Below are 20,596 nucleotides of genomic sequence, written 5' to 3'. Positions count from 1 at the left end.
AGATTTGAAGATGGTAGGCTGCTGGTTTTGAAGATGGAGGGAGGGTCCATGAGCCAAGGAATGCACGTAGCCTCTATCGTGTTTCCCCAAAAATAAGACCAGGTCTTACATTAAGTTTGCTCCAAAAGACACATTAGGGCTTATGTTCAGGGGATGTCCTCCTGAAAAATCATGCTAGGGCTTATTTTTCAGGTAGGTCTTATTTTCGGGGAAACATGGTAGAAGCTGGAAAAGACAAGGAACGATTCTCCCTAGAACCTCCGAACGGAACAGCCTGTCAATCCACTTTGGAGTTCTTATGTCCAGAACTGTAATATAATAAATCTGTGTTGTTTTAAGTCATTAAAGTTGTGGTGATTTGTTACAGCAGCAATAGAAAACAAATATAGAGATGAAATAGATAGCTCTATGGAATAAACTAAAAAGTTCCCAAATCAAAATTTAGAATTTAGTATCTGATGAAAGCAATTTAGCAAATAATTGTGTGTGTGTGTGTGATAAATTATTCAATATTGGACAAATGCATACTCATTAATAAAAAATAATAAAGCTGGATCCCTATCTTCTTACACCAGAATTACTTCCAGATGGGTCAGAGATTAAGTATTTTATTTTTGGGGGGGAATATTGGGGATCAGTGTGTTTTTTCCAGGGCCCATCAGCTCCAAGGCAAGTCATTGTTCTTCGATCTAATTGTGGAGGGCGCAGCTCAGCTCCAAGGCAAGTCGCAATTTTCAATCTTAGTTGCAGGGGGCGCAGCAACCTTGTTGTTAAGAGCTCCCGCTCTAACCAACTGAGCCACCCGGCAGCCCCACCAGTAGCTCAACTCAAGTCATTGTCTTCAATCTAGTTGTGGATGCGCAGCTCACTGGCCCATGTTGGCAATTGAACTGGGAACCCTGTTAAGAGCTCCCGCTCTAACCAACTGAGCCATCCGGCTGCCCCAGATTAAGCATTTAAAAAACAAACAAACAAACAAACAAACACCTAAAAGTACTACAAGAAAATACTTTTTTTTTGATTGAGGAAAATACAAATCCCAGAAATGATAAGGAAGAGGTGGATAATAGTAACTCACACGTAGTTGGTAGTCAATTTGGCAACATTTATCAACATCAAACACGCCCATACATTTCAATCTAGCAATTGCATTTCCAGGAATTTATCTTAAAGAAATTCTTAGTTATGTATACAAAGCTTTATGACAAAAATGTTCTTTCCAGCATTGTATGTAATAGCAAAGAACTTGAAACTACCTAATGTGCATTTATTAGAGAAGATTAAATACATTGTGGCACAGCCCTTAGAAAGTATTATACATATATATGTATACCTGTTTTGTTAAGGACATTTCCAATTGAAACATAGTATATGTGGTATAATCCCTTGTTTGTAGGGGAAAAAAGATATACATTTAGCTTACATATACAGAGAAAATTCTGGAAATACACACAAGGAGTTTTTAATAGTGCTTACCTTTGAGGAGTGAAACTGGGAGTAAGAGGAAGTCTTTGATTTTTAAATTTTTACATTTTTCTGTATAGTTCTTGATTCCAGAAATTACTAACTTGGGTCTTATGCTGCTATGGAAAGAAGGAAGGAAGGAAGGAAGGAAGGAAGGAAGGAAGGAAGGAAGGAAGGAAGGAAGGAAGGAAGGGGAGGGAAAGAATTGCTCGCCAGTAAAGAGGGAGAGGGCCATGTTGACAGAGTGATCAAATCTGGGCCAACTGCCTCAGCGCTATATGATATCTAATTTAAAAATAAATAAATAAATAAATAAATATAATAATAACAATTACTATTATTTTAAGTATATTTAAAGCATCTCTATGATTAAAGGAAGCCCAAGCCACAGAATTCTGCCACTTGGAAAAATATATGACTTGTTTAAAGGTATAAACTCTTTAAATTTATTTGTTTTGTTTTTCTTTGCTTCAAGTTATGCCTGAAGATTCCACACAGGTAACAAAATAAGATTTCCCCTTAATTGCACAGCTAAGGCAGACAGATATCCAATTAAGGTCACACGTCAGAGACCAGGTGTTTGAAAACCTGTGTACCCTGTAGGTACTACCTCACCTGTTTAGGCAACAAAATCAAGTCACCTTAAGTCATGTGTTTTTCAATGTTAAAATTCATGCCACTCTTCTGAGCTCTACCTAGCAAGCTGAGTCCAGCCTTCCTTTGGGGTTCTCCTCCCTAGTTTTCCCCAGTAACCCAAGGGTTACTCATTTCTTTCAAAGGGGTCCTTCCAAGTTGCTGATAGGGTGGGGGGTGGCTGGTCAGGCAGCCACAGTGCCTGGTCAAAGCTCCTTGTGGCTGCCAGAGGCCACTGCCAAGCCCCAGGCAGCCTGGCTCGGCTACCCAGGCTAGAACAAATGCCTATTCCCTCTTGGCCGTAGCTACCCAGGGTTAGGAGAGGTCGTAACATCCACCACACAGTGCAGAAAGGCAAGTCCTTCCCTGCTAACACACTCCAAGTGTGGACACAACCTTGCGTTTGCTCTCTCGAAGCACAGCCAAAGGCAGGCTGCAGACAAGAGGGAAAAAATCAGTCCATAGCAGTGTCTACCAATGTCTAGTTGTGGTTGATGCCACTTTTCAATGAAAAAAAAAAAAAAATCTCACTAACTCTCAACTGTTAAATTAAATTAGTTAAATTGTGTTTCTTAATTAAGTGTAAACATACGATTAGGAATAAAGTCGTTATTCTCACAGCTCTTCTACATCTAAAACTGAAACAATTTTGCAAATTAAATTAACAAAATTAAAAATTCAATTAATATTATTATGTAACGTGGTGGATGATGCTGTTTTGCTGAAATTAAATTGTCCTTTGCAATGAGAATATGGAACTACTGCCATTATACAGGCTTTTAAAGGCATGCTTATAAGCGACTTAATTACCCTAACATTCTTCTCTGTTTGAATTTCTGTGAAACTTTTGTACAGTGTGGCATGAGGACACTTGACCTTCACTTAGCCAGAATGCTGTCATCTCCATGAAAAATATTCTATTCTTTTCTCATTAGCCCAAGAAAATTAAAGTTATAGTTTTTGGTGCCAAATATAAAATCAAGTGGCAGTGTTTAATTACAAGGTAGTTATCAAAATGATCCAGAATATATTAACTTTTTAAAAATTAAAATTTAAATAAGAGCAAAATGTACATACTTTTGTAGAGAATTTGCAATATATATGATTCCATTTATATCAAATATCCAGAGTAGGCAAATCCATAGACACAGAAAGTAAATTAGTGGTTGTCTGATGCTAGGGGGACGAAAGAATGAAGAGTGACCACTAATGGGTACAGATTTCTTCTTTGGGCTGAACATGTTCTGGAATTAGATAGTGGTGATGGCTGCACAACTTTGCAAATATACTAAAAAGCATTGAATTGTACACTTAAAATGGGTGACTTTTATGATACATGAATTATCTCAAGTTTTAAAAAGTGACTTCACAGTTTTCCTAAAGGATAGTGGATGGATATGAGGCTTATATTTGTTTATCTAAAGGGTTCATCCTGTGGAGTTTCCCAAAACAAAGGGTGTCCCGCTCAGCCCCTACAATGTTGAGACTCCAGCTATATTTATGTTACAACTCAGGTTTATATTTGTATAAAAGGTCACTGTGGTTTACCGATGGGGGTGGGAGGAATGGGCTGGAGGGGGAAGGTCTGGAGATAGGAAGATTAGTTGGGGGACCAGCTACAAGGCTCTACAAGGCATCAACAAAGACAAATCTAGACCAGACCAGTATCACCCAGAGACACAGCAACCTACCAGATTTGAAGCCTGGGAAGAGCCTGCTCCATCCCAAGTACCTTCCTGAAATCCCACCAACTAGATAGAGATTTAAACATTTCACTCTTTCAACAAACTTTTTGACAACAGGCAGTGTCATCAGGCATTATAGGGGATGCAAACTGACTGAGACAAGATCCTGGCCCTCGAGTACCTTACCATGTAGCAATGGCAACAAGACTCCACAGGGACAGTATCGTATAATAAAATGTTCATTGCGATAAAAAAAAAGGGAGGTATAAACCTAGAACTATCAAGTCAAAGGTGGAAGAAATTATTTCTCACTTCTGGTGGAAGTTCCATGTGATCTGTGGTTGATAGATGGAGATGAAGTGAAGAACATTTTAGTGGAGGGACCCAGCATGAACAAAGGCATAGAAAATGGAGAGGGAGAGGCAGGAAAGCATATTTAAGGAAGGATGAATGAGCACTGGCTGGAACTAAGCTCTGGAAAGGACATTAAGCAGAAGAGGCAAAGCAAGAAATATGGACTGACAAGTTGTCTTTTAAAAATGGAAAAACTGAATGGGTGTGTGAGGGAGAAGGGTCAATAGAAATTGCTCTTTCACAGATTTGTATAAATTTGCAAGATTTCATCGTGCGACCACTGATTAGTAAATAGGCATTTTGTCGGCTTAGAGGGACAGTGATTGTTGAAAGAACGTTTGTATGAAGGCCAGCTCTGGTGAGGTGCTGAAGCCAAGAGCAAGGAAGAGCAAGAAAGCGCCAGGCGACAGGAAGGTGCACTGACACGCACCAAAAAATGACGGCAAAAGGAAGTGTGACAGTTTCCAAATCCCTCTTCCCATCGTTTCAGCTGACATCACCCAGCCTGTAAGCATCTGTCTTATCACTCACTGGTAAGTTTGTATCATCAATAATATATTAGAACGCACCTGGGCAAAAGCCCTGCCGTGATAACACCAAATTTATATTCTTTATTAGAATGAATTAATTCAATTTTTAAAAGCGCACGGTTCCTGGCACACAGAAGGCACCCAAATATTTGCTTTATAGATGAACGTTTGTTCTTTGTTTTAGACTCTGTATTTAGGAGAGGAAATGATTCAAAACTGCATACTAAAACCCATATGCTATATTAGCACTGAAGTTGAGACCACCTGGGCCAATAGGTCTGGTTTTCCCTTTTAAAACTTAGGTTTCTTGCCCCTCGGTCGGGTCCCTTAGGTCAGTAGGTCCAGGAGGGGTCGATGTTCAAGTAACCAATCGCTGCGGGGCCGTGGGGCGGAGCCACAGCGCTCCGCCTCCTCCTCCCGGCGCTCCCACCCCGACCTACCCAGGTCCGGCCTCCCTCGCACCTGCGTGTCCCCCGGCGCGCCGGCTGGTGCAACCTCTCCAGTCCGCACTCGCGGGGAAGGGGTTTGGCCTCACCTCTCGCGAGATTGCCTCCAGTTGCTGCCGCCGCTGCTCCCGGCCGCTGACTGGCGGCGTCTGCGCAGCCGCCATGTTCGGTTGCTATGCTGTGGCCTGGGAGACGGGGTGTGCTTGAGGGAGGAGGAGGAGACGGAGGAGGAGGAGGAAGAGAAGGAGGAGAAGGAGGCGGGGGTTTGAGCGCCGCTTGCACTCTCACACACAAACGCTGCCCAGGATTGCCCGCCCGCTCACGCCGCGCTGCGCGCTTTTCCGCTCCTCGCGGCCCCCCCACATTGTTCTCTCAGGACTCCTGGGTCCCCAGGGGCTAAATTCGGGGCCTGAGCCGGGGAGGAGAGAGACTTGGCTTTGGCCGAAGGGTCGGAGTTTGGGGGCCAGGCCCCCAGTACCGGGGCTCCCCTCCCCCACGGCACTTTTGGGGGGTGTGGATTATCTCATCCCCGCTGGGAGGTGGGAGCGCGGCCGAGCCGCCCGCCTCCTTCCCGTGTCCCCGCGGCACCGGCCCGCGGCAGCTCCGCAGTATGAGGCGGTGTTGGCGGCTCCCGGCCGTGGCGCGGCCGCTGCGGCGGCGGCTGCTGGGGGGTCGCTGAGGGAGCCCCGGGAGTGGCGCGGCGGCCGCGCTTCTCCCCGGCGCGCCCGGGCCTGGAGGCTTTTCTTCTCCAGCCGAGAGGACGCGGCTGTGATACGAAGGTAAGAGGCTCTCGGGTCCCCGCTGGCCTCCTGGCCCTGCACGGTGTTCGCGAGCATGTTACCTGGGGCGTGTGTGGTGGGAGGCGAGCCAGGTAGGGGAGCCGGAGGTACAAGGTTGATTTAAAAGGAAGGACAGAAAATGATGCTCGCTCCGCCGATCCCCTTCTTCCCAGGATCTCTGCTCTCGGAGCTCCTGGGGGTTATAGTTGGAATTCCTGTAGTGGGTGAGCGAAAGGAGAAGGGATGGACGAGGTGCGGAGATGGAATGTTCTACGGTACCTCAACTCTAGGTGAGGTTTTAGAATCTTCGGAGTTTTCCATTGCTGGTGGGATTCCTTTTTCTTTCTTTCTTTTTTTTTTTGTATTGGTTTATATGAGCGCTTCCTGCATGCTGTATGGACAGACTCTTCCTCCCATTGAAGTTTTGAACCTCTTAACGATTCTACCAGTATTTAAGAATTCTACTTGTATTTAAGAAACTGTAGTGGGGCCAAAAAAAGTTGAGATGTAGCTAAATACACGTACCGATGCACTTCCCAGGGTTTCCTTAAAATGGAACAATTTATAATTGCACAGATAATATGTTTACATGTTTCTGAGAAACTTAAAGTGGAACACTTTCTATCTGGGGTTGCATTATATAGTGACTATGTACCAGGACGATTTTGTAGGATTTTCAAGCGCTTGTTCTAGGAGAACTTGTATATATGCAGTATACCAACTGCTTTTAGAGTCAAGAAATTGGAGTAATACTAGGTTTATGTGACTAGATCTTGGGCCCAGTTAAAACAATATAGTTGAAAACATGTTTATGGGGGAGAAAACCCCAGAAAGCCAGTGTATCCGACTTGTAAAAGACAATTTGAGTAGAAAGAAAGACTGTGGAACCGTAAAAGCCGAGGCATTTTTTTATCCTGATTTTTCAGCATTAACGTGCCAGAAAAAATTATTTTTCATTTTTTTAAGGGGAGGAGGAGGTGACTTTAAATAATTATTCAGAGCCCAAAGTGTGCTTAATGGAATGGGGCTAGCTATATCAGTTAAATCTTGATACATTTTGATAAATATAAATTCTACCTATAGATTTTTTTAAAATTTTTTTTTTAAGGAGGGCGCAGCTCACAGTGGCCCACGTGGGGATCCAACCGGCAAACTTGGTGTTATTAGCACCATCCTCTAACTGAGCTAACCGGCCACCCCATATTTGTTTTCAAAAAGACTTTTTTTTGTAAGCAAAAGTTTGTGTATTGTGCAGAACTTTGCTAACTCATAATAAAAGTGCAATCATTTTGTGGACCCCCACCATTTTTTGTCAGAATAAATTTATGCTCCAGTTAACACAAAAGCTATTTTTATATGTGTATTATTTTTTTAATGGCACACGTGTCTTTGTTACCATTTTCCATTGAAACATATGCATGGTCCCATAATATGATCTTGAGTGGTTTATAAGAAGAGAAACATGGCCTTTTTTGTACATGGGAATATTAATGATTTAGTTCATCTGTTTTTAACATTTGTCAAGAGATTTTAAAAACATGTTTTAACAAGGAGCCATCACAATTTTGTAGTTTTTAATTAATGTTAGTTAAAGTTTATTAAGTTGGAAAATCACAGGCTCCTCAAAAGCAGTAATGGATGAAGATGTGACTTTATTGTCTGCTTTCTAACCTGCTTAGCTTCTGGGTTGTGTGTATTGAATTGTTTCAAACTTGTGGTTTTTTCCTTATGTTCTAATTGAGTATCTTTGAAAATGTCCCTAGTAACTTTGTTACTTTAAATTTGTGACACCCAATTTCTAATTTAGGCTAAGCATAAAACCAGCATTGATTGAACACACTTGCTAAAAATACTTTCTGGGTCAGATGTACTCAGAATGCAGCCTCAGGAAAATTCATTTGAACTATTCTACTGTGACCAATGTACACTTCATTATTATTGAAGGACTTTAAAAAACTAGAATCTCACAAATTAGATTTCCTAAGTTCAGGCATAAAAGTCTAACTTTTTAATATATCAAATACTTTATGTGGGACAGTAATAAAAACCTAAAAAAAAAAAAAAATTAACATGTGACCCCCATAGATTATTATTAAACTCTGTGATTTGTGTATTTAAAATATTTTAGTTTTGTTTATTAAACATAATTAATTTGAGTTGTAAAGGACAGTACAGTGTGCAGTGTTACCTATTTAGTATTTATGACTTGTTCTAAACTCTATATAAGGGGGGTCAGTGGTCGTGTTTTTGAGTAAATTATCTTTAAGGAACAAAGTAAGAGACTACCAGGTAACTTCAAGGAGACACCGTTATTGAGAGGACTTTTGTTTTCCCCTTCTGAGAGTTAGTGTGGTCAGTTTTAAACAGTAAGAAAGCTTTGCAGAATAGAAATCTTGTTTGGTGGATGTTTCCAGATGAATGTTTAGAGGTTCTGCTTCAGTTCTTTCTTAGTTATTAGAAATGTAAAATTGGTAACCTCACTAGAAATGGCAAGTTTGTGTGACTTTATGTGGCTCAATATGAATTGTTCCTAAATAAAATTTAGCATTGGCAGGAATTCACTAGTTACAAACTGAGTTGAATTTTGGTATTTTTCTGGGTTATAACATGCATGCTATGAAGTTTTTTATATGCTGTCGTATAGATTTGTTAAATTTGTCAGTTCACTAGGTTAAGCCAGGAAGCCTTAAAGATTGGTTTAACATTCTGAAATCCTTTTTATTGTTTCCCAGGAAAGTACTATAGGGGGAAGTTGTTCTTTCTTCATTTAATATTCAATTAGTAGTACAGATGATGAGAAGTAGTATAATGTAGAAGTACTGTGGAATCTTCTTTATTATTGTGGAAGTACAGTATATAGGAACAGTGTAATATATTTCTTTTCCTTTGCATCATCAGTCAGATAGTAATATTCAAAATAGGATGGAAAACAGAGAGGAAATTTATTCCATTCTCTTTCATTTCGTTAGCGGCAGCTTTCCCCTACATTCATTCTTGATTTCATTATTCCTAAGTAGAAACCTTAGAAGAGAGGTACAAGTATTTGAAGAAATTGGCAGGAACAGAATGAAAATTAGGTACTGTGGATTATCATGAAGGGAAGATATTAATTTGGGTGAGTTATTATGTGTGTATCTTAATAAGGATGTTAGGTAGAAGAATAGAAAGAAAAAAAGGATCCAGAAGGAAAATGTTTATTGGCTGTCATATGCCAGACAGTGTAAAGGGGCTTTTCATGTTATTTCACATAATCATCAAGTACACTTTGTGAGGTAAGTATTATTAACCCCTGGTTTCCCTCTGCCCCCCCAAATCGGGGTATTGAGAAATTAACTTGTCTAGGATCACACTGCTAGTAAGTAGAATTCAAGCTAGGTCTGTCTGACTCTGAAGCTTATTCTTTAGATTGTGCTGTCCAGTTAAACTTTCTGCAATGAAGGAAGAGATAGAGTAAGTCCTCACTTAAAGTCATTGATAGGTTCTGCAGCTTTAAGGAAAATGGCGTACAAGGAAACCAATTTTACCATAGGTGATTTGAATTTAAAAAGAGTTGAGTTCCCACGGCATCTCATCAGCAAAATGACATTGAACCAAACGATATTATTTGAGGACCTGCTGTACTCTTTTTCTGCACTGTCAGATATGGAAGCCATTAACCATGTGTGACATGGAGTGCTAGAAAATGTGATTGTCGTGTCCAAGGAACTGACATTTAAAACTGTATTTAATTTTAACCAGTTTAAATTTAAATAACCAGATGTTGCTGGTAGCTGCAATACTGGACAGCACAGCTTTGCTGCCTAGAAAATCTGAGTTTTAATATTGACTCTCCCACTAGCTTATATATAACAGTAGGCAAGTTATTTAGTTCTTGAGACTCAATTTAATTCATTGTGAAAATGAGGAAGTTGTTACTAAACAATTATCTCCAGCATCCCTTCTTGCTGTGAAGTTCTGATTCTTATTAAAATGTACAGTAGCATTTAATATTCACAAGCATTTATATCTGAAAGCCACACTCCCAATATACTCACCCCTTAAATAAAAATTTTTGTTTGTTTAGTCAGTTTCTCTTTTTGATAAAAGTATGTATAAAGCACACATAAAAGATAATGGATTATTCCCTGCAATTGTTTGGCAAAACACGTAACCAAAGGCAGTACCTTGGAACAAAGTTTGAATGTTTCAAGACCATGTTTCAAGCTTGCCACCTTCCCATTTAAGAATGTAGTGTAGTTCCCTGTTGCTGTCAAATTAATTCCGAACTTATCTGCTTGGCCTTGAAGGCTTTCCACCAACTTCATCTCACCTTGTTTCTCATTCTTGCTTAAAAAGAAAACATTCTTGTTCTTTCCTCTGCCCTTGTTTCCTCAGTTTAAACATTCCTAACTGTCTCCAATCCATGTGCCTCCTTTTTAAGTCAAAATTAACTTTTTTCTGGAAGAATGCTGCTTAATCTAGTTATAATGACCAGGTTTTGAATCCTGGTAATAGGTACCCTGCGGTTCATATGTGATTGTTTAGATATAGTTGAGTACATCCTTATATTACCTACTCTGTGTCTCTAATGAAAATATTTTAAAAAATGAAATATGGATTGTTTCTTTTGTATTGCATCATGAGTTTAGTCCATTGTTCAGTAAATCTTTAAAAAGTTGCTATTTTTTTTAAAAAAAAAAGATAAATACTGTAACAATATTCACCCTTAATCACCACTCTAGTAGATATTTTTGTTTCCTTCCAGGCAATTGTCCACATTTTTTTAAATAAAGTTGTATGGTAGAGATACAATTTGAGTTTAGTACATTGGAAACACTGTATGAGTAGAGGCGGTGTGAGTGTGTGACGTAGGGAACAGCTGACGCTTTGGGATCAGGTAGATCTGAGTTGGAATCTGGTCTCGAAAACTTTGGGCAAATTATATAACCTCTGAGCTTTCTTCCCTGTTTGTGAAATTAGGATAATACTTGGCCTGGAGCATTAGGGTAATATATATATATATATATATATATATATATATATATATATATATAGCATCTAGAACTTTTTTTTTTTTAAGTAAATGTTATTGGGGAATATTGGGAGACAGTGTGTCTCTCCAGGGCCCATCAGCTCCAAGTCATTGTCCTTCAATCTAGTTGTGGAGGGCGCAGCTCAGCTCCAAGTCCAGTTGCCCGTTTTCAATCTTTAGGTGCAGGGGGCTCAGCCCACCATCCCACGTGGGAATTGAACCGGCAACCTTGTTGTTGAGAGCTCGAGCTCTAACCCACTGAGCCATCCGTCCGCCCCTCCGGAAGCTCAGGGGCAGCTCATTGTCTTCAATCTAGTTGTGGAGGGCGCAGCTCACTGATCCATGTGGGAATCGAACCGGCAACCCTGCTGTTCAGAGCTCGCGCTCTAACCAACTGAGCCATCCGGCCGCCCTAACACTATTCTTTAAGAAGAAGAGATGATCAATAAATGGTAGCTGATACCTTTACCCCATTTTTCCATTCCCATAGTCATGAGTATAATTTAAATAATTGTTTAGATATTCAGGTGATTGATTTAGTCATTTACCTATTGTTAAACATTTTGGTTGTTTCTAAAGTTTCCAGTGCACATTATAATCTGTAGTGAACATGTTTGTGCTTATAGCTTGTTTGTTTGTTTGTCTGTTTCCTCAGTCTAAAACCCCAGGACTGGGATAATGAATGGTCCAGTGGTATGACTATTTCAACACCAAATCTCTCTCTTAAAAAACAATGGGTGTTCTTGTTTTGGAAAAATGCTAATTTGGTTGTAAAATTAGACCTCATTGTTTTAATTAATGTATTTTGGGGGAAAAAAAGATTTGTTGTGGAATTATGTAGTGAACATACATAAACGTATATGTTAATTAAACAAACATTTGAATATTTATTATAGGGATCGGTGGTACAGGTAAATAAGATATGATTCTTGCCGTTGAGCTCAAACTCTAGGGTGGTAACACATGTCAACAAACAATTACAATTCAGAGTGACAAGTGTAATAAGATCTGGGGGAAATGAGAGGTGGCATTTGAGCAGTGTCTTGGAGCATGAGTTGGAATTGATCTGGGTAGAAAGAACAGCATGTATAAAAAGTCAGAAGTATGAAAGGGTGCAAAGTGTGTTTGGAGAAATGCAGGTTGTCTAGGTCTGTCTCTGTCTATGGGTTGGGTGTTGGTGTCTGATTTGTGCGTGAATCTGTGTGCCTGTGCGTGTGTGTCGACAATGGTAGGAGATGAAACGTTGTGAGGGTCCTTGTTTGGGCTCTGAGCGGGATCATATTAAGACCTTTAGAGTAGAGCTTCCCAACTGGTGTGCCATGAAGGCTTTACCAGTGTGCTGGAGAGCAAGATGTCCCTCAGCCTATGGGACTGGGCGTATTGGAGTCCCTAGGGTGGTTGCTTTTGACGTTGAATAGTCCTTGGCTTCTCCCAGTGTGCTAAAAATCTAAAAATGTATTATTTTCTTTGGTGCCAAGTTGGAAAAAGCACTGTTTTAGAGGCTCTAAGTATTGGCAAGTTTATGGTACCTACTCATCCCTGGCATTCCCACTATGTAATCAAAAATAAAACCAATACCCAATCCTAAAATAAGCATAAAAGAGGTCAAGTCAAAGCCCCTCTCTTCCCTCTTCCCCCACTGTAATTACTACTTTAGAGAGAGAGAGAGAGAGAGAGAAATATCTTTTTGGTGTTCCTGCATTGCTAGTGCCCTACACGCATGTTTAGTCTGCCCCTTGGGAAATCAGCACTTACTTTGGGGAGCAATTATAACTATTTAAATAAGGGAATGATAAGATTAGATGTAAGAGTTTGGAAAGGCAACTCCTTTTTAGATCATGATGCAAAGATGTAAGGATTGTACAAAGATGAGGTTAAAAATGGAGCAGAGAGACTTACAGTCCAGATGAGAGATAAGAGCCGGAAATGGAGAGATAAAGATGAGGATGTGGGGCTCGAACTGCAAACTGATTAGGTAGTTAGTTTCACTGGACTGAGAATCCATTGGATATGGGGGAGGAAGAGTTGACGACGATGCTGATTTTTTCCTTTAGGTAACTGGGAAGAGAAGGCCGAATAATTTTTATCAAGTACCTGGAGTAAGCCAGGCATTTTGTTAGGCATCAAGCTTGTCATAAGTCCTCATTGAATTTTCAAAATTAGTTTATTTTGAAATAATTTCAAACCTACAGAAAAGTTGCAGGAACGGCACAAAGAGCTTCCAAAGCCCCTTTACCAATTTCTTTTTTCTTGAACTGTTACTGCAACATCAATTCTTTTTTAGTAAGACTGCTTTTTTAAAGCACTGTTTGGTTCACAGCAAAGTTGAAGAGAAGGCACAGAGATTTCCCATAAACCCTGTCCCCACACATGAACTTCAACCAATTTTTAACATTGTACTACATACCGGGGGTGCCAAAAATATGGGTACACATTTTACGAGTAAGAAATGTTATTTACGTATTACTTTTCAAAGTTGAATTGAATTACAGTAGCAACGTGTAGTATGACGTTCGCTCAAAAGATGGCGTTAATCAAATGAATGCGAGTGTCACCATACGACAGGCAGGACAGTCAGAGAAAGTGGCAGAAGCACGGTTGTTCAAGGAGCGCAAGACCATTTTGAAGTGTATTTGAAATTCAAGAACGTTGTAGAAGTACAACGACAGTGGAGGCGTGAGTACGCAACAGAACCTCCAACACGCCTAACAATTGCACACATTCGTGACAAGCTTGACACTCACGGTGCTGTGTGTGACGTGCACAAGGGAAGAAACAGGAGGCCTCGCACAGCAACACGACCTGCTGCTTCTGCTGCGGTGTCGGAACAGGTTAGACGCTCGCCACAGGAGTCTGCCAAACAGTGTTCGCCATCATCAGAAGTGTCTGGACGCTGGTGGGAACCACTTTGAGCACCTCTTGTAATTGCAGGAGTCAAATGTGACTTGTTTTCTTCTTGTGTTAGCGGTATATACTGAGTATTACAATTTTAATATAATCTTTTCCTTTCTTAAAATGTGTATCCATTTTTTTGGCACCGTGTGTGTAGACGTTGTGTATATACAAGATGAGCCTTCAACATCTTGTGCCTGGCTCACTGTAGTAGCCTCTGTGAGGCCTTCTTTTCTAATCTCAGTAGACTTTTTCTGAACCATTTGAGAGCGAGTTGCCAACATGATGTCCAGCCCTCCTAAATAATTTAGTGTGTATTTACCAAAACATGGACAGCCTCTTACATAACCACCAAATCAGGACTCAGCTCGATACAGCACTACCTTCAGGTCCCCAGATGCCATTCAGGTCTTTCCAGCTGTCCCAACAGTGTCTCTCTTTCCTTTTTGGTCCAGGTCAGGATCATACAGTTTGGAACAGTTCTTCAGTATTTCTCTGTCATTTATGACCTTTTTTTTTATTCTGTACGATGTCCCTTAACTTCCGTTCATCTGGTGGTTGCTCATGTACAGACTGAATGCACTGTTGGCAGGACTGTCACGGAAATGGTGTGATATTCTTAGTGCTTTACTAGGGAGGCACAGTCTCACCACTGGTGATATTTAGGCATGAACTCCTTGTTAAGTTCATGTCTACTGTACAGTCATTTTTCCTTTGGTAATTGGTAATTCTTTTGTGGGAGGCTCTCCAAGACTGTGCCCCTATGCTGTTCCTTATCAAATGTCTGTCACCAGCCTTTGGATCCACTGATGACGCCTGCCTGAGTCAACCACTACAAGGACGGTCGCCATCTGTAGTTATTGGCTGATTTCCAAGCATTTATTTAGTCATTTCTTTATTTATTTATATCGATATATACTCATGGATTTCTGTCCCTACTCAGAGGATTTTATTAGTTATTAGCATTTTTTATTTTATTTTGATGCTCAGATTTTCCTAGGTTTGGCTAGTGGGAACCACTTGAAAATGGCTCTTCTGTCTTCCTTGCGTGTTTCCTACTTTCTGGCACAGCAAGACGTTGCAGACTTATTTTGTACTTTTCCTGTCCTAGTTCTGGAATCATACATTTTTCCAAGGAATCCTGATTTTTTTTCTTTCTTTTTTGTTTTTTTTAGTGGAGATGGTATTTAGAAACAAAGATTTGGATGCTTAGTGTACTCATTTCTGCTGGTGTATCATCACTTCCAGGGTGGACAGAGCTAGGAAATGTATGTACACATCTGAATCTCTTCCTCTGTGTGTGTGTGTGTCTGTGTGTGTATTTTTTTAATTTTATTTTAAAGTTCACATTAATATATCCAATTCCAATCCAACACCTCAGGGTTCTTTTTAGTCTTCCCCCTTTCTGTGTTTGTAAATCCCTTCTCCCGCAGTGAGAAATTGGCTCCCATTATCCTCAGTATATTTCCTTATATTTACTTATTTGCTCTATCCCCTTGTATGTGCCAATTTCCTAACCTAGGTTAGTTGTTTCTTGCGTGCCACCTCTGAGACCCATGGCACAGGGTGTCAAAACCATGCTTGGAAGGGAATGGAACTTCTCACTTAATCTTTTTATTTCCCTCACTTAATCCAAACAAAATTTGTTAGAAACATGTTATCTCCAGTTTTAAACGAAACCAAAGCTGAAATTCAGAAAGGTGTGTGACCTTGGGCATGTTACCATGTAAATAGCAGAGCAAATATTTTGAATTCAGATTTGCATGATGGTGAAGCATCTTTTCCCCCCTCCTATACTGCATAGCCTCTGGCTACCTGAAAATAGTTTGGAATTCAAAGTGGCAGGATTTAGGGTTATAGGTAGTAGTTGAAGCAGTGGGTGGGACTCTTAATGCTTATGAAGTGTGTGTCAAGTTAGGAAGAGGATCACTGACACCGCCCCTAATCATTATTTAATTGTTAATGGCTCCCAGAAATGAAGCCAGTGAAGAAGAGTGAAAGGTGGTGAGAGAGAGGAGAGTCCAGTTGTGTGGTAGAAGGTGATGGAGGAAGGAGTTTCAGGAAGGTGTCAAATGCTGCCGAGAGAGATAACAAAAGTGCTGTGAATTTAGCTATTGGAAAGTTATAAATGACCTCAGCTTGTGTGTTCAGGCAGGCTACCTGTATCAGAATCAAATGAGATATTGATTAAAATAATCAATTCCCAGGTTTCATCTCAGACCTTATAGATTCTCGAAAGGGTGGGTGAAGAATGGGGAGGTTGCATAGGAAATCTGCTTAAATGCTGCTACGGTTATTCTGAGTTATACTACAGTTTGAGGTTCATTGTCTTAGCAGAAGAGTTACAGTAGAGGGATGTGAAAAACTAACCTGAGGAAACTAGACATACAAGGAATACAGACTGGACAACTGTTAAGAAATTTGGTCATAAGGGAAGAAGGAAGATCTCTTGGGTCCTAGAGCAGCAGGAGGACAGAATCAAGAAAAACATCCTTTTTTTTTTTTTAAAGGTTACATACACCTTAGCATTTTGGGGGATTAAGAGAAAGAAACTATAGTAGTAGTTATTTGAAAGATGGGTAAGTGAAACTATATAGCAATACCTACTATCAAAGAAATGCTGTGAATGAACTTTGGAAGGTATCTGGGCTAGCTCCTCGACCCGTTTCAAATGCTTGCCATCTTATGGTGAGTCTTTGGAGTAATCCAAGGGTCGTTGTTAATCTTGTTTTATTATTAGTTAAATTTATGTCTTGCCTTTTTGTTAAACAATTGTTAATTAAGAGGTTTTCTCATTTTTATAAAAACTTGAATTTTAAGTGTATATTTATATATAGACAAGTCCTCAGCAATACAATGAAAAAATATATCCAGAATTGGAGGTGACTTCAGATGGAAAGCATTTGGACAATACAGAGACAATTCAGTGTATTCTTTGAGCACCAGGTAGGCGCCAGGCACTGTGATTTGCAGTGAGGTTACAGAATGAATAAGACGTGATCTTTATCCTCAAGGAGATTATAGTTCTTTCTTTGGAGGAACTTACAATCTCTTATGCAGATAGAAATGTTTACAGATAAGTCATAGTTAACTATGTGTTAGTATATAGGTGAGGCATACACAGTAAGTGTAGTGCAATATATTATCAGAACACTCAGGCTTCTTACGTATTTTAAAAATTTATTTAAATTTTATTTCCTTTTTTAATTGGTAATATGGCTACTTCGTTCAAGTTTCAAAATACCATACAAAGGTATATATTGAGAAATTTCAATACTACTTTATCTATACCTCCCTTCCATTCTCTCTATAGGTAACCACTTCTATTTCTTTGTATATTTTGCCAGTACTTATGCAAATAGAAACAAAATACAAATCTAGATTACTGTTTCCCCCTCTACCATTTATGTATAAGGTATGTGAGTATAATCATTTAGACTATTCCTTGGAGATCTTTGATTTCAGTGTACAGAAAGCTCTCCCCTTTTTTCTTTCTTTTTTAAATATAGTGACATGTTCTATTGTGTGGATATACTATTAGCCTAACTAATTCTAATTATTTAAACTTTTACTCCACTTTTTTAGGCTCTTTTAGTTGCCTGACTCATTTACTTCCACTTCTGTATGAATTAGCGCTCTCATGAGGCCTTTTGCATTAATGACCTGCCTTACCTTCTTCACCTAAAGTCCTCTAATGCCTATTGGGATAAGCCTTTCAGACTTTGTGGCCAACCAGAATACTTCCTTATTTCAGTAGCTTAGATGGAAAATGGAAGAAGAGAAAGGGATGAAACTAATATTTGTTGAACTGTACTGGATGTTTTAAAGTGTGATATCTCATTTAATTCTCCCAGCAACTCTTTGCTCCCTTTTTATAGATGAAGAAGTTGGGGCTTAAAAAGCTGAGTTGTCCCAACTTTCAGTTGGGAAATGGCAGATTTCGTTTTTGAAAGTAGGTTAATTGGAGCCCATAATCTGTGTCTTTTCTGCTGCTGTCCTATTTTCTGTCTCCTATTTTTGAATTCCTGAACTCCAGTCTTATAGCTGGAGCTTTCTGCTGTCTGCTATACGCCTTTTATCAGGAACCATAAAATTAGACGTGTTTCCCTATTGTGTTTTTCCTGATTGCTGGGATGCCACCTGCTTATCTGGCCGCTACAATAAGGCCCCGCTTGCCTGGATCACTTCCTATCGCCTGCTACTGTCAGCAGTGCAACCATTTTCTACCTGCCGGCTGAGATTCCCCCTCAGCATTGCTACTGAGAGAGATTCCCTCTCATCATCGCTATTGAGGTCTCCCTTCTCCTCTATCACCACTTGAGCTTCAGTTTGGTAATAAGAAGCTTAGGCAAAACTTCTGAAATTTGGGGGGATGATTTTAAACAAAGCTCATCACGTCTGGACTTTTACCATTGTCTCCTAAAGTACATTCTGCCGTTGGTCTTACACTTTTAAGTCTTCTTCTACATTATAGCTAGAGTGATCTGACTTGCACATCTGATCACATTACACCCCTGCTCAGAATTTATTGCCTCTCCATCTATGTGTAAGATAAAAATCCAAACTCATGGTCAGCCACTGTCTACCTCTCTCCAAGCCTCACTCCTGGTATTTCCTGGTATACACGGTGCCTTGCACATAATATGTGCTGGTTAATATTGACTCTACTTTGAGTGAATAAAATGAATTTTCCACGAAGATTAAAATGATTTGGGAAATACCTGTTTTTAAAATAATGTTCATGTTCGTTTTGCTCATTTCTTTTTTAGATAGTTTTTATCTCATGGAAGTAAAATATTTTTACAAACTCCAAGAATCTGCAAATCGTTTTATTTACATTGGAATTTTAAAAAATCTCTATACTTGGTGTATTTTCATTTCAAACTTATTGTACCTTTTCCAGCCTAGGATGTACTGGGATCATTTGCAGTGGCTTAATGCAGAATCTACTGGGGAAAGGGGGACTCTTCATTGGGAAGGGTTTTGTGATTTGGGAAAGTTCGCCTAGGTGATCCTGCTACTGCGATGCATTTTGCATCTGGCTGTTTTATGGTTTCAGATCTGTTAGCTTAATTGTTTACGGAAGAATTGTGCAAGTCAGTAATTCCTTATATGCAATTCTGAGATCCCCAAGGCCCTGAAAAACAAAAGTTTCAGTAACTGAAAAACTTGACTTAAACCTATGGGCGGTTGTTTAATCTTTTATTTATTCCACTTATAGTGCATATTCTTAAAGCTCTGTAAAGAAATTTTAAATTAGCAGTATGGTTTACACAGGGTGTTACCCTAGACCCAACCAAGAATGTAAGTTAATGTAAGGTATTTGTGCCATATCACCTCCCCACAATCCAAATATTCTGACATTCATAACACTTCGGAAAGTGTTTTGAAACCAAAGGTTTCAGATACAGGATTGTTGACCTGAACCAATTTTCCCTACCACAAGTTTCCCTAGCGATGGGTGATAAATGGTACTTTGTTTTATTTTGAATTTCTTTTTAGTGATAACGTAGTTGAAATGTTTTCATGTTTATTTAACTAATTTCATTTCTTGCTGCATACATATTTCAAATTTTTTGTTTATTTATCTGCTAGGGTCTTAATTTGTTTTAAGCCATTTATAATATTGTAGATATTAACTGGTTTTCTGCTAGCACATTGGCATCCTTGTGACATAGTCTGAGCTTTTTGTATTCAGCATATCAGTAGGAAATGCTGCAAGTTGAAGACTTCTAGTGTAAGGGAAATGAACGTTGCCCCTCTGCGCCAAGCCCCTGCCTGGCTTCCTGTCTCACTTAGAGTAAAGGCTGCAGTTTCTACCGTGGCCAACAAGGCCCTGCGTGATTTGTGGCTCCTGCTCTCTGTCTGAACTCGCCTCTGACCACTCTCCTTGTTCACTTTCCTCAAGGCGCACTGGCCTCCTTGCTGTTCTTGGAACAGTCCAGGTACGCGCCCACCTCAGGTCTTTGTGCTTGTTCTTCTCTCCCCCGTGCACCTTTCTTCCAAGTGTTCCAGGCAGAGCGCCTGCATGGCTCACTTTCTCACCTCCTTTCACATCTCAAAAACGAATTTCTCAGTCATGGCTTTCCTGAATACTCTTATTTAAAATTGCATTCTTGTTCCCATATTCCCTGCTTACCACCTTGTAACGTACTGTATATATATTTTTTCTTTCTGTATTAGACTGGAAGATCTGTAAGGGCAGGGGGTTTTATCTTGTTTGGTTTGTGGATATATTCATGTTGCTTCTCTCTGTCTGGCACATTATGAGACATTCAGCACACACGCTGAACAAGGGAAGGGGTAGGGAGAAGTAAAGAGGAACGTTTATCTCATTGTCTAACACAGACCCTTGATTTGAGGCTTAATTGTTTTTACAAATTTTATTGATGAACTAAAAATACAGTAATAATAATTGAATATAATTTGTTGAATTGAAATACTAATAGGATGAATGGAATTTTTTTGTTTGTTTTTAAGTAGCATTTAAGTGTTTGCTCTCATCAGGTCAGCTGTGAATGTTCATCTGTAAAAACCATCCCTAACTCGTAGCCCAAAACGACAGTGAGCAGATGCGGCCTGTGGGCCATGGCTGCTCCCCCGGGTCTGTGCGCAAATTAGTGCAAACTCCTCCACAGTACAGTCCCAGATACCTTTCCAACTTTATTTGTTGCTGTTCCCCTGATGAATTTTTTTTCCACCCAACTGGATTTGATGGTATTTCTCGGACATTCTCAGATTTCTGAGGCTTTTAACAATCAATACTTTGTTCTAATTCTGTTGTACCTAGAATATTTTAATA

At 39.8% G+C, this 20,596-nt stretch overlaps 1 protein-coding gene and 1 long non-coding RNA gene across 6 annotated transcripts in view; one reads left to right on the top strand and one right to left on the bottom strand.

Annotated features, from left to right (window-relative positions):
• Nucleotides 1-1,091: 1,091 nt before the first annotated feature.
• On the bottom strand, nucleotides 1,092-6,126 carry LOC141572153 (uncharacterized). Its single transcript, XR_012497331.1, has 2 exons — nucleotides 5,954-6,126; nucleotides 1,092-5,314 (listed from the first exon to the last, which is right to left on the bottom strand). It is a non-coding gene; the product is annotated as an uncharacterized LOC141572153 (long non-coding RNA).
• PTPN4 (protein tyrosine phosphatase non-receptor type 4) overlaps nucleotides 5,277-20,596 on the top strand; it is a 174,153-nt gene continuing 158,833 nt past the window's right edge. For 2 of the 5 annotated variants that reach the window (XM_074335240.1, XM_074335231.1), the window contains exon 1: nucleotides 6,077-6,181. In XM_074335240.1, the coding sequence (XP_074191341.1) occupies nucleotides 6,157-6,181 (25 nt within the window). In that variant the 5' untranslated portion in view covers nucleotides 6,077-6,156. Of the gene's footprint in view, nucleotides 5,892-6,076; nucleotides 6,182-20,596 lie in introns of those variants that run through there. The other 3 variants (XM_074335257.1, XM_019715489.2, XM_019715490.2) reach the window with 3 other exon arrangements.

This window comes from Rhinolophus sinicus, linkage group LG01 (assembly GCF_036562045.2).
Source record: "Rhinolophus sinicus isolate RSC01 linkage group LG01, ASM3656204v1, whole genome shotgun sequence".
NCBI lineage: Eukaryota > Metazoa > Chordata > Mammalia > Chiroptera > Rhinolophidae > Rhinolophus > Rhinolophus sinicus.
This window is presented reverse-complemented; position numbering and strand designations above follow the sequence as displayed.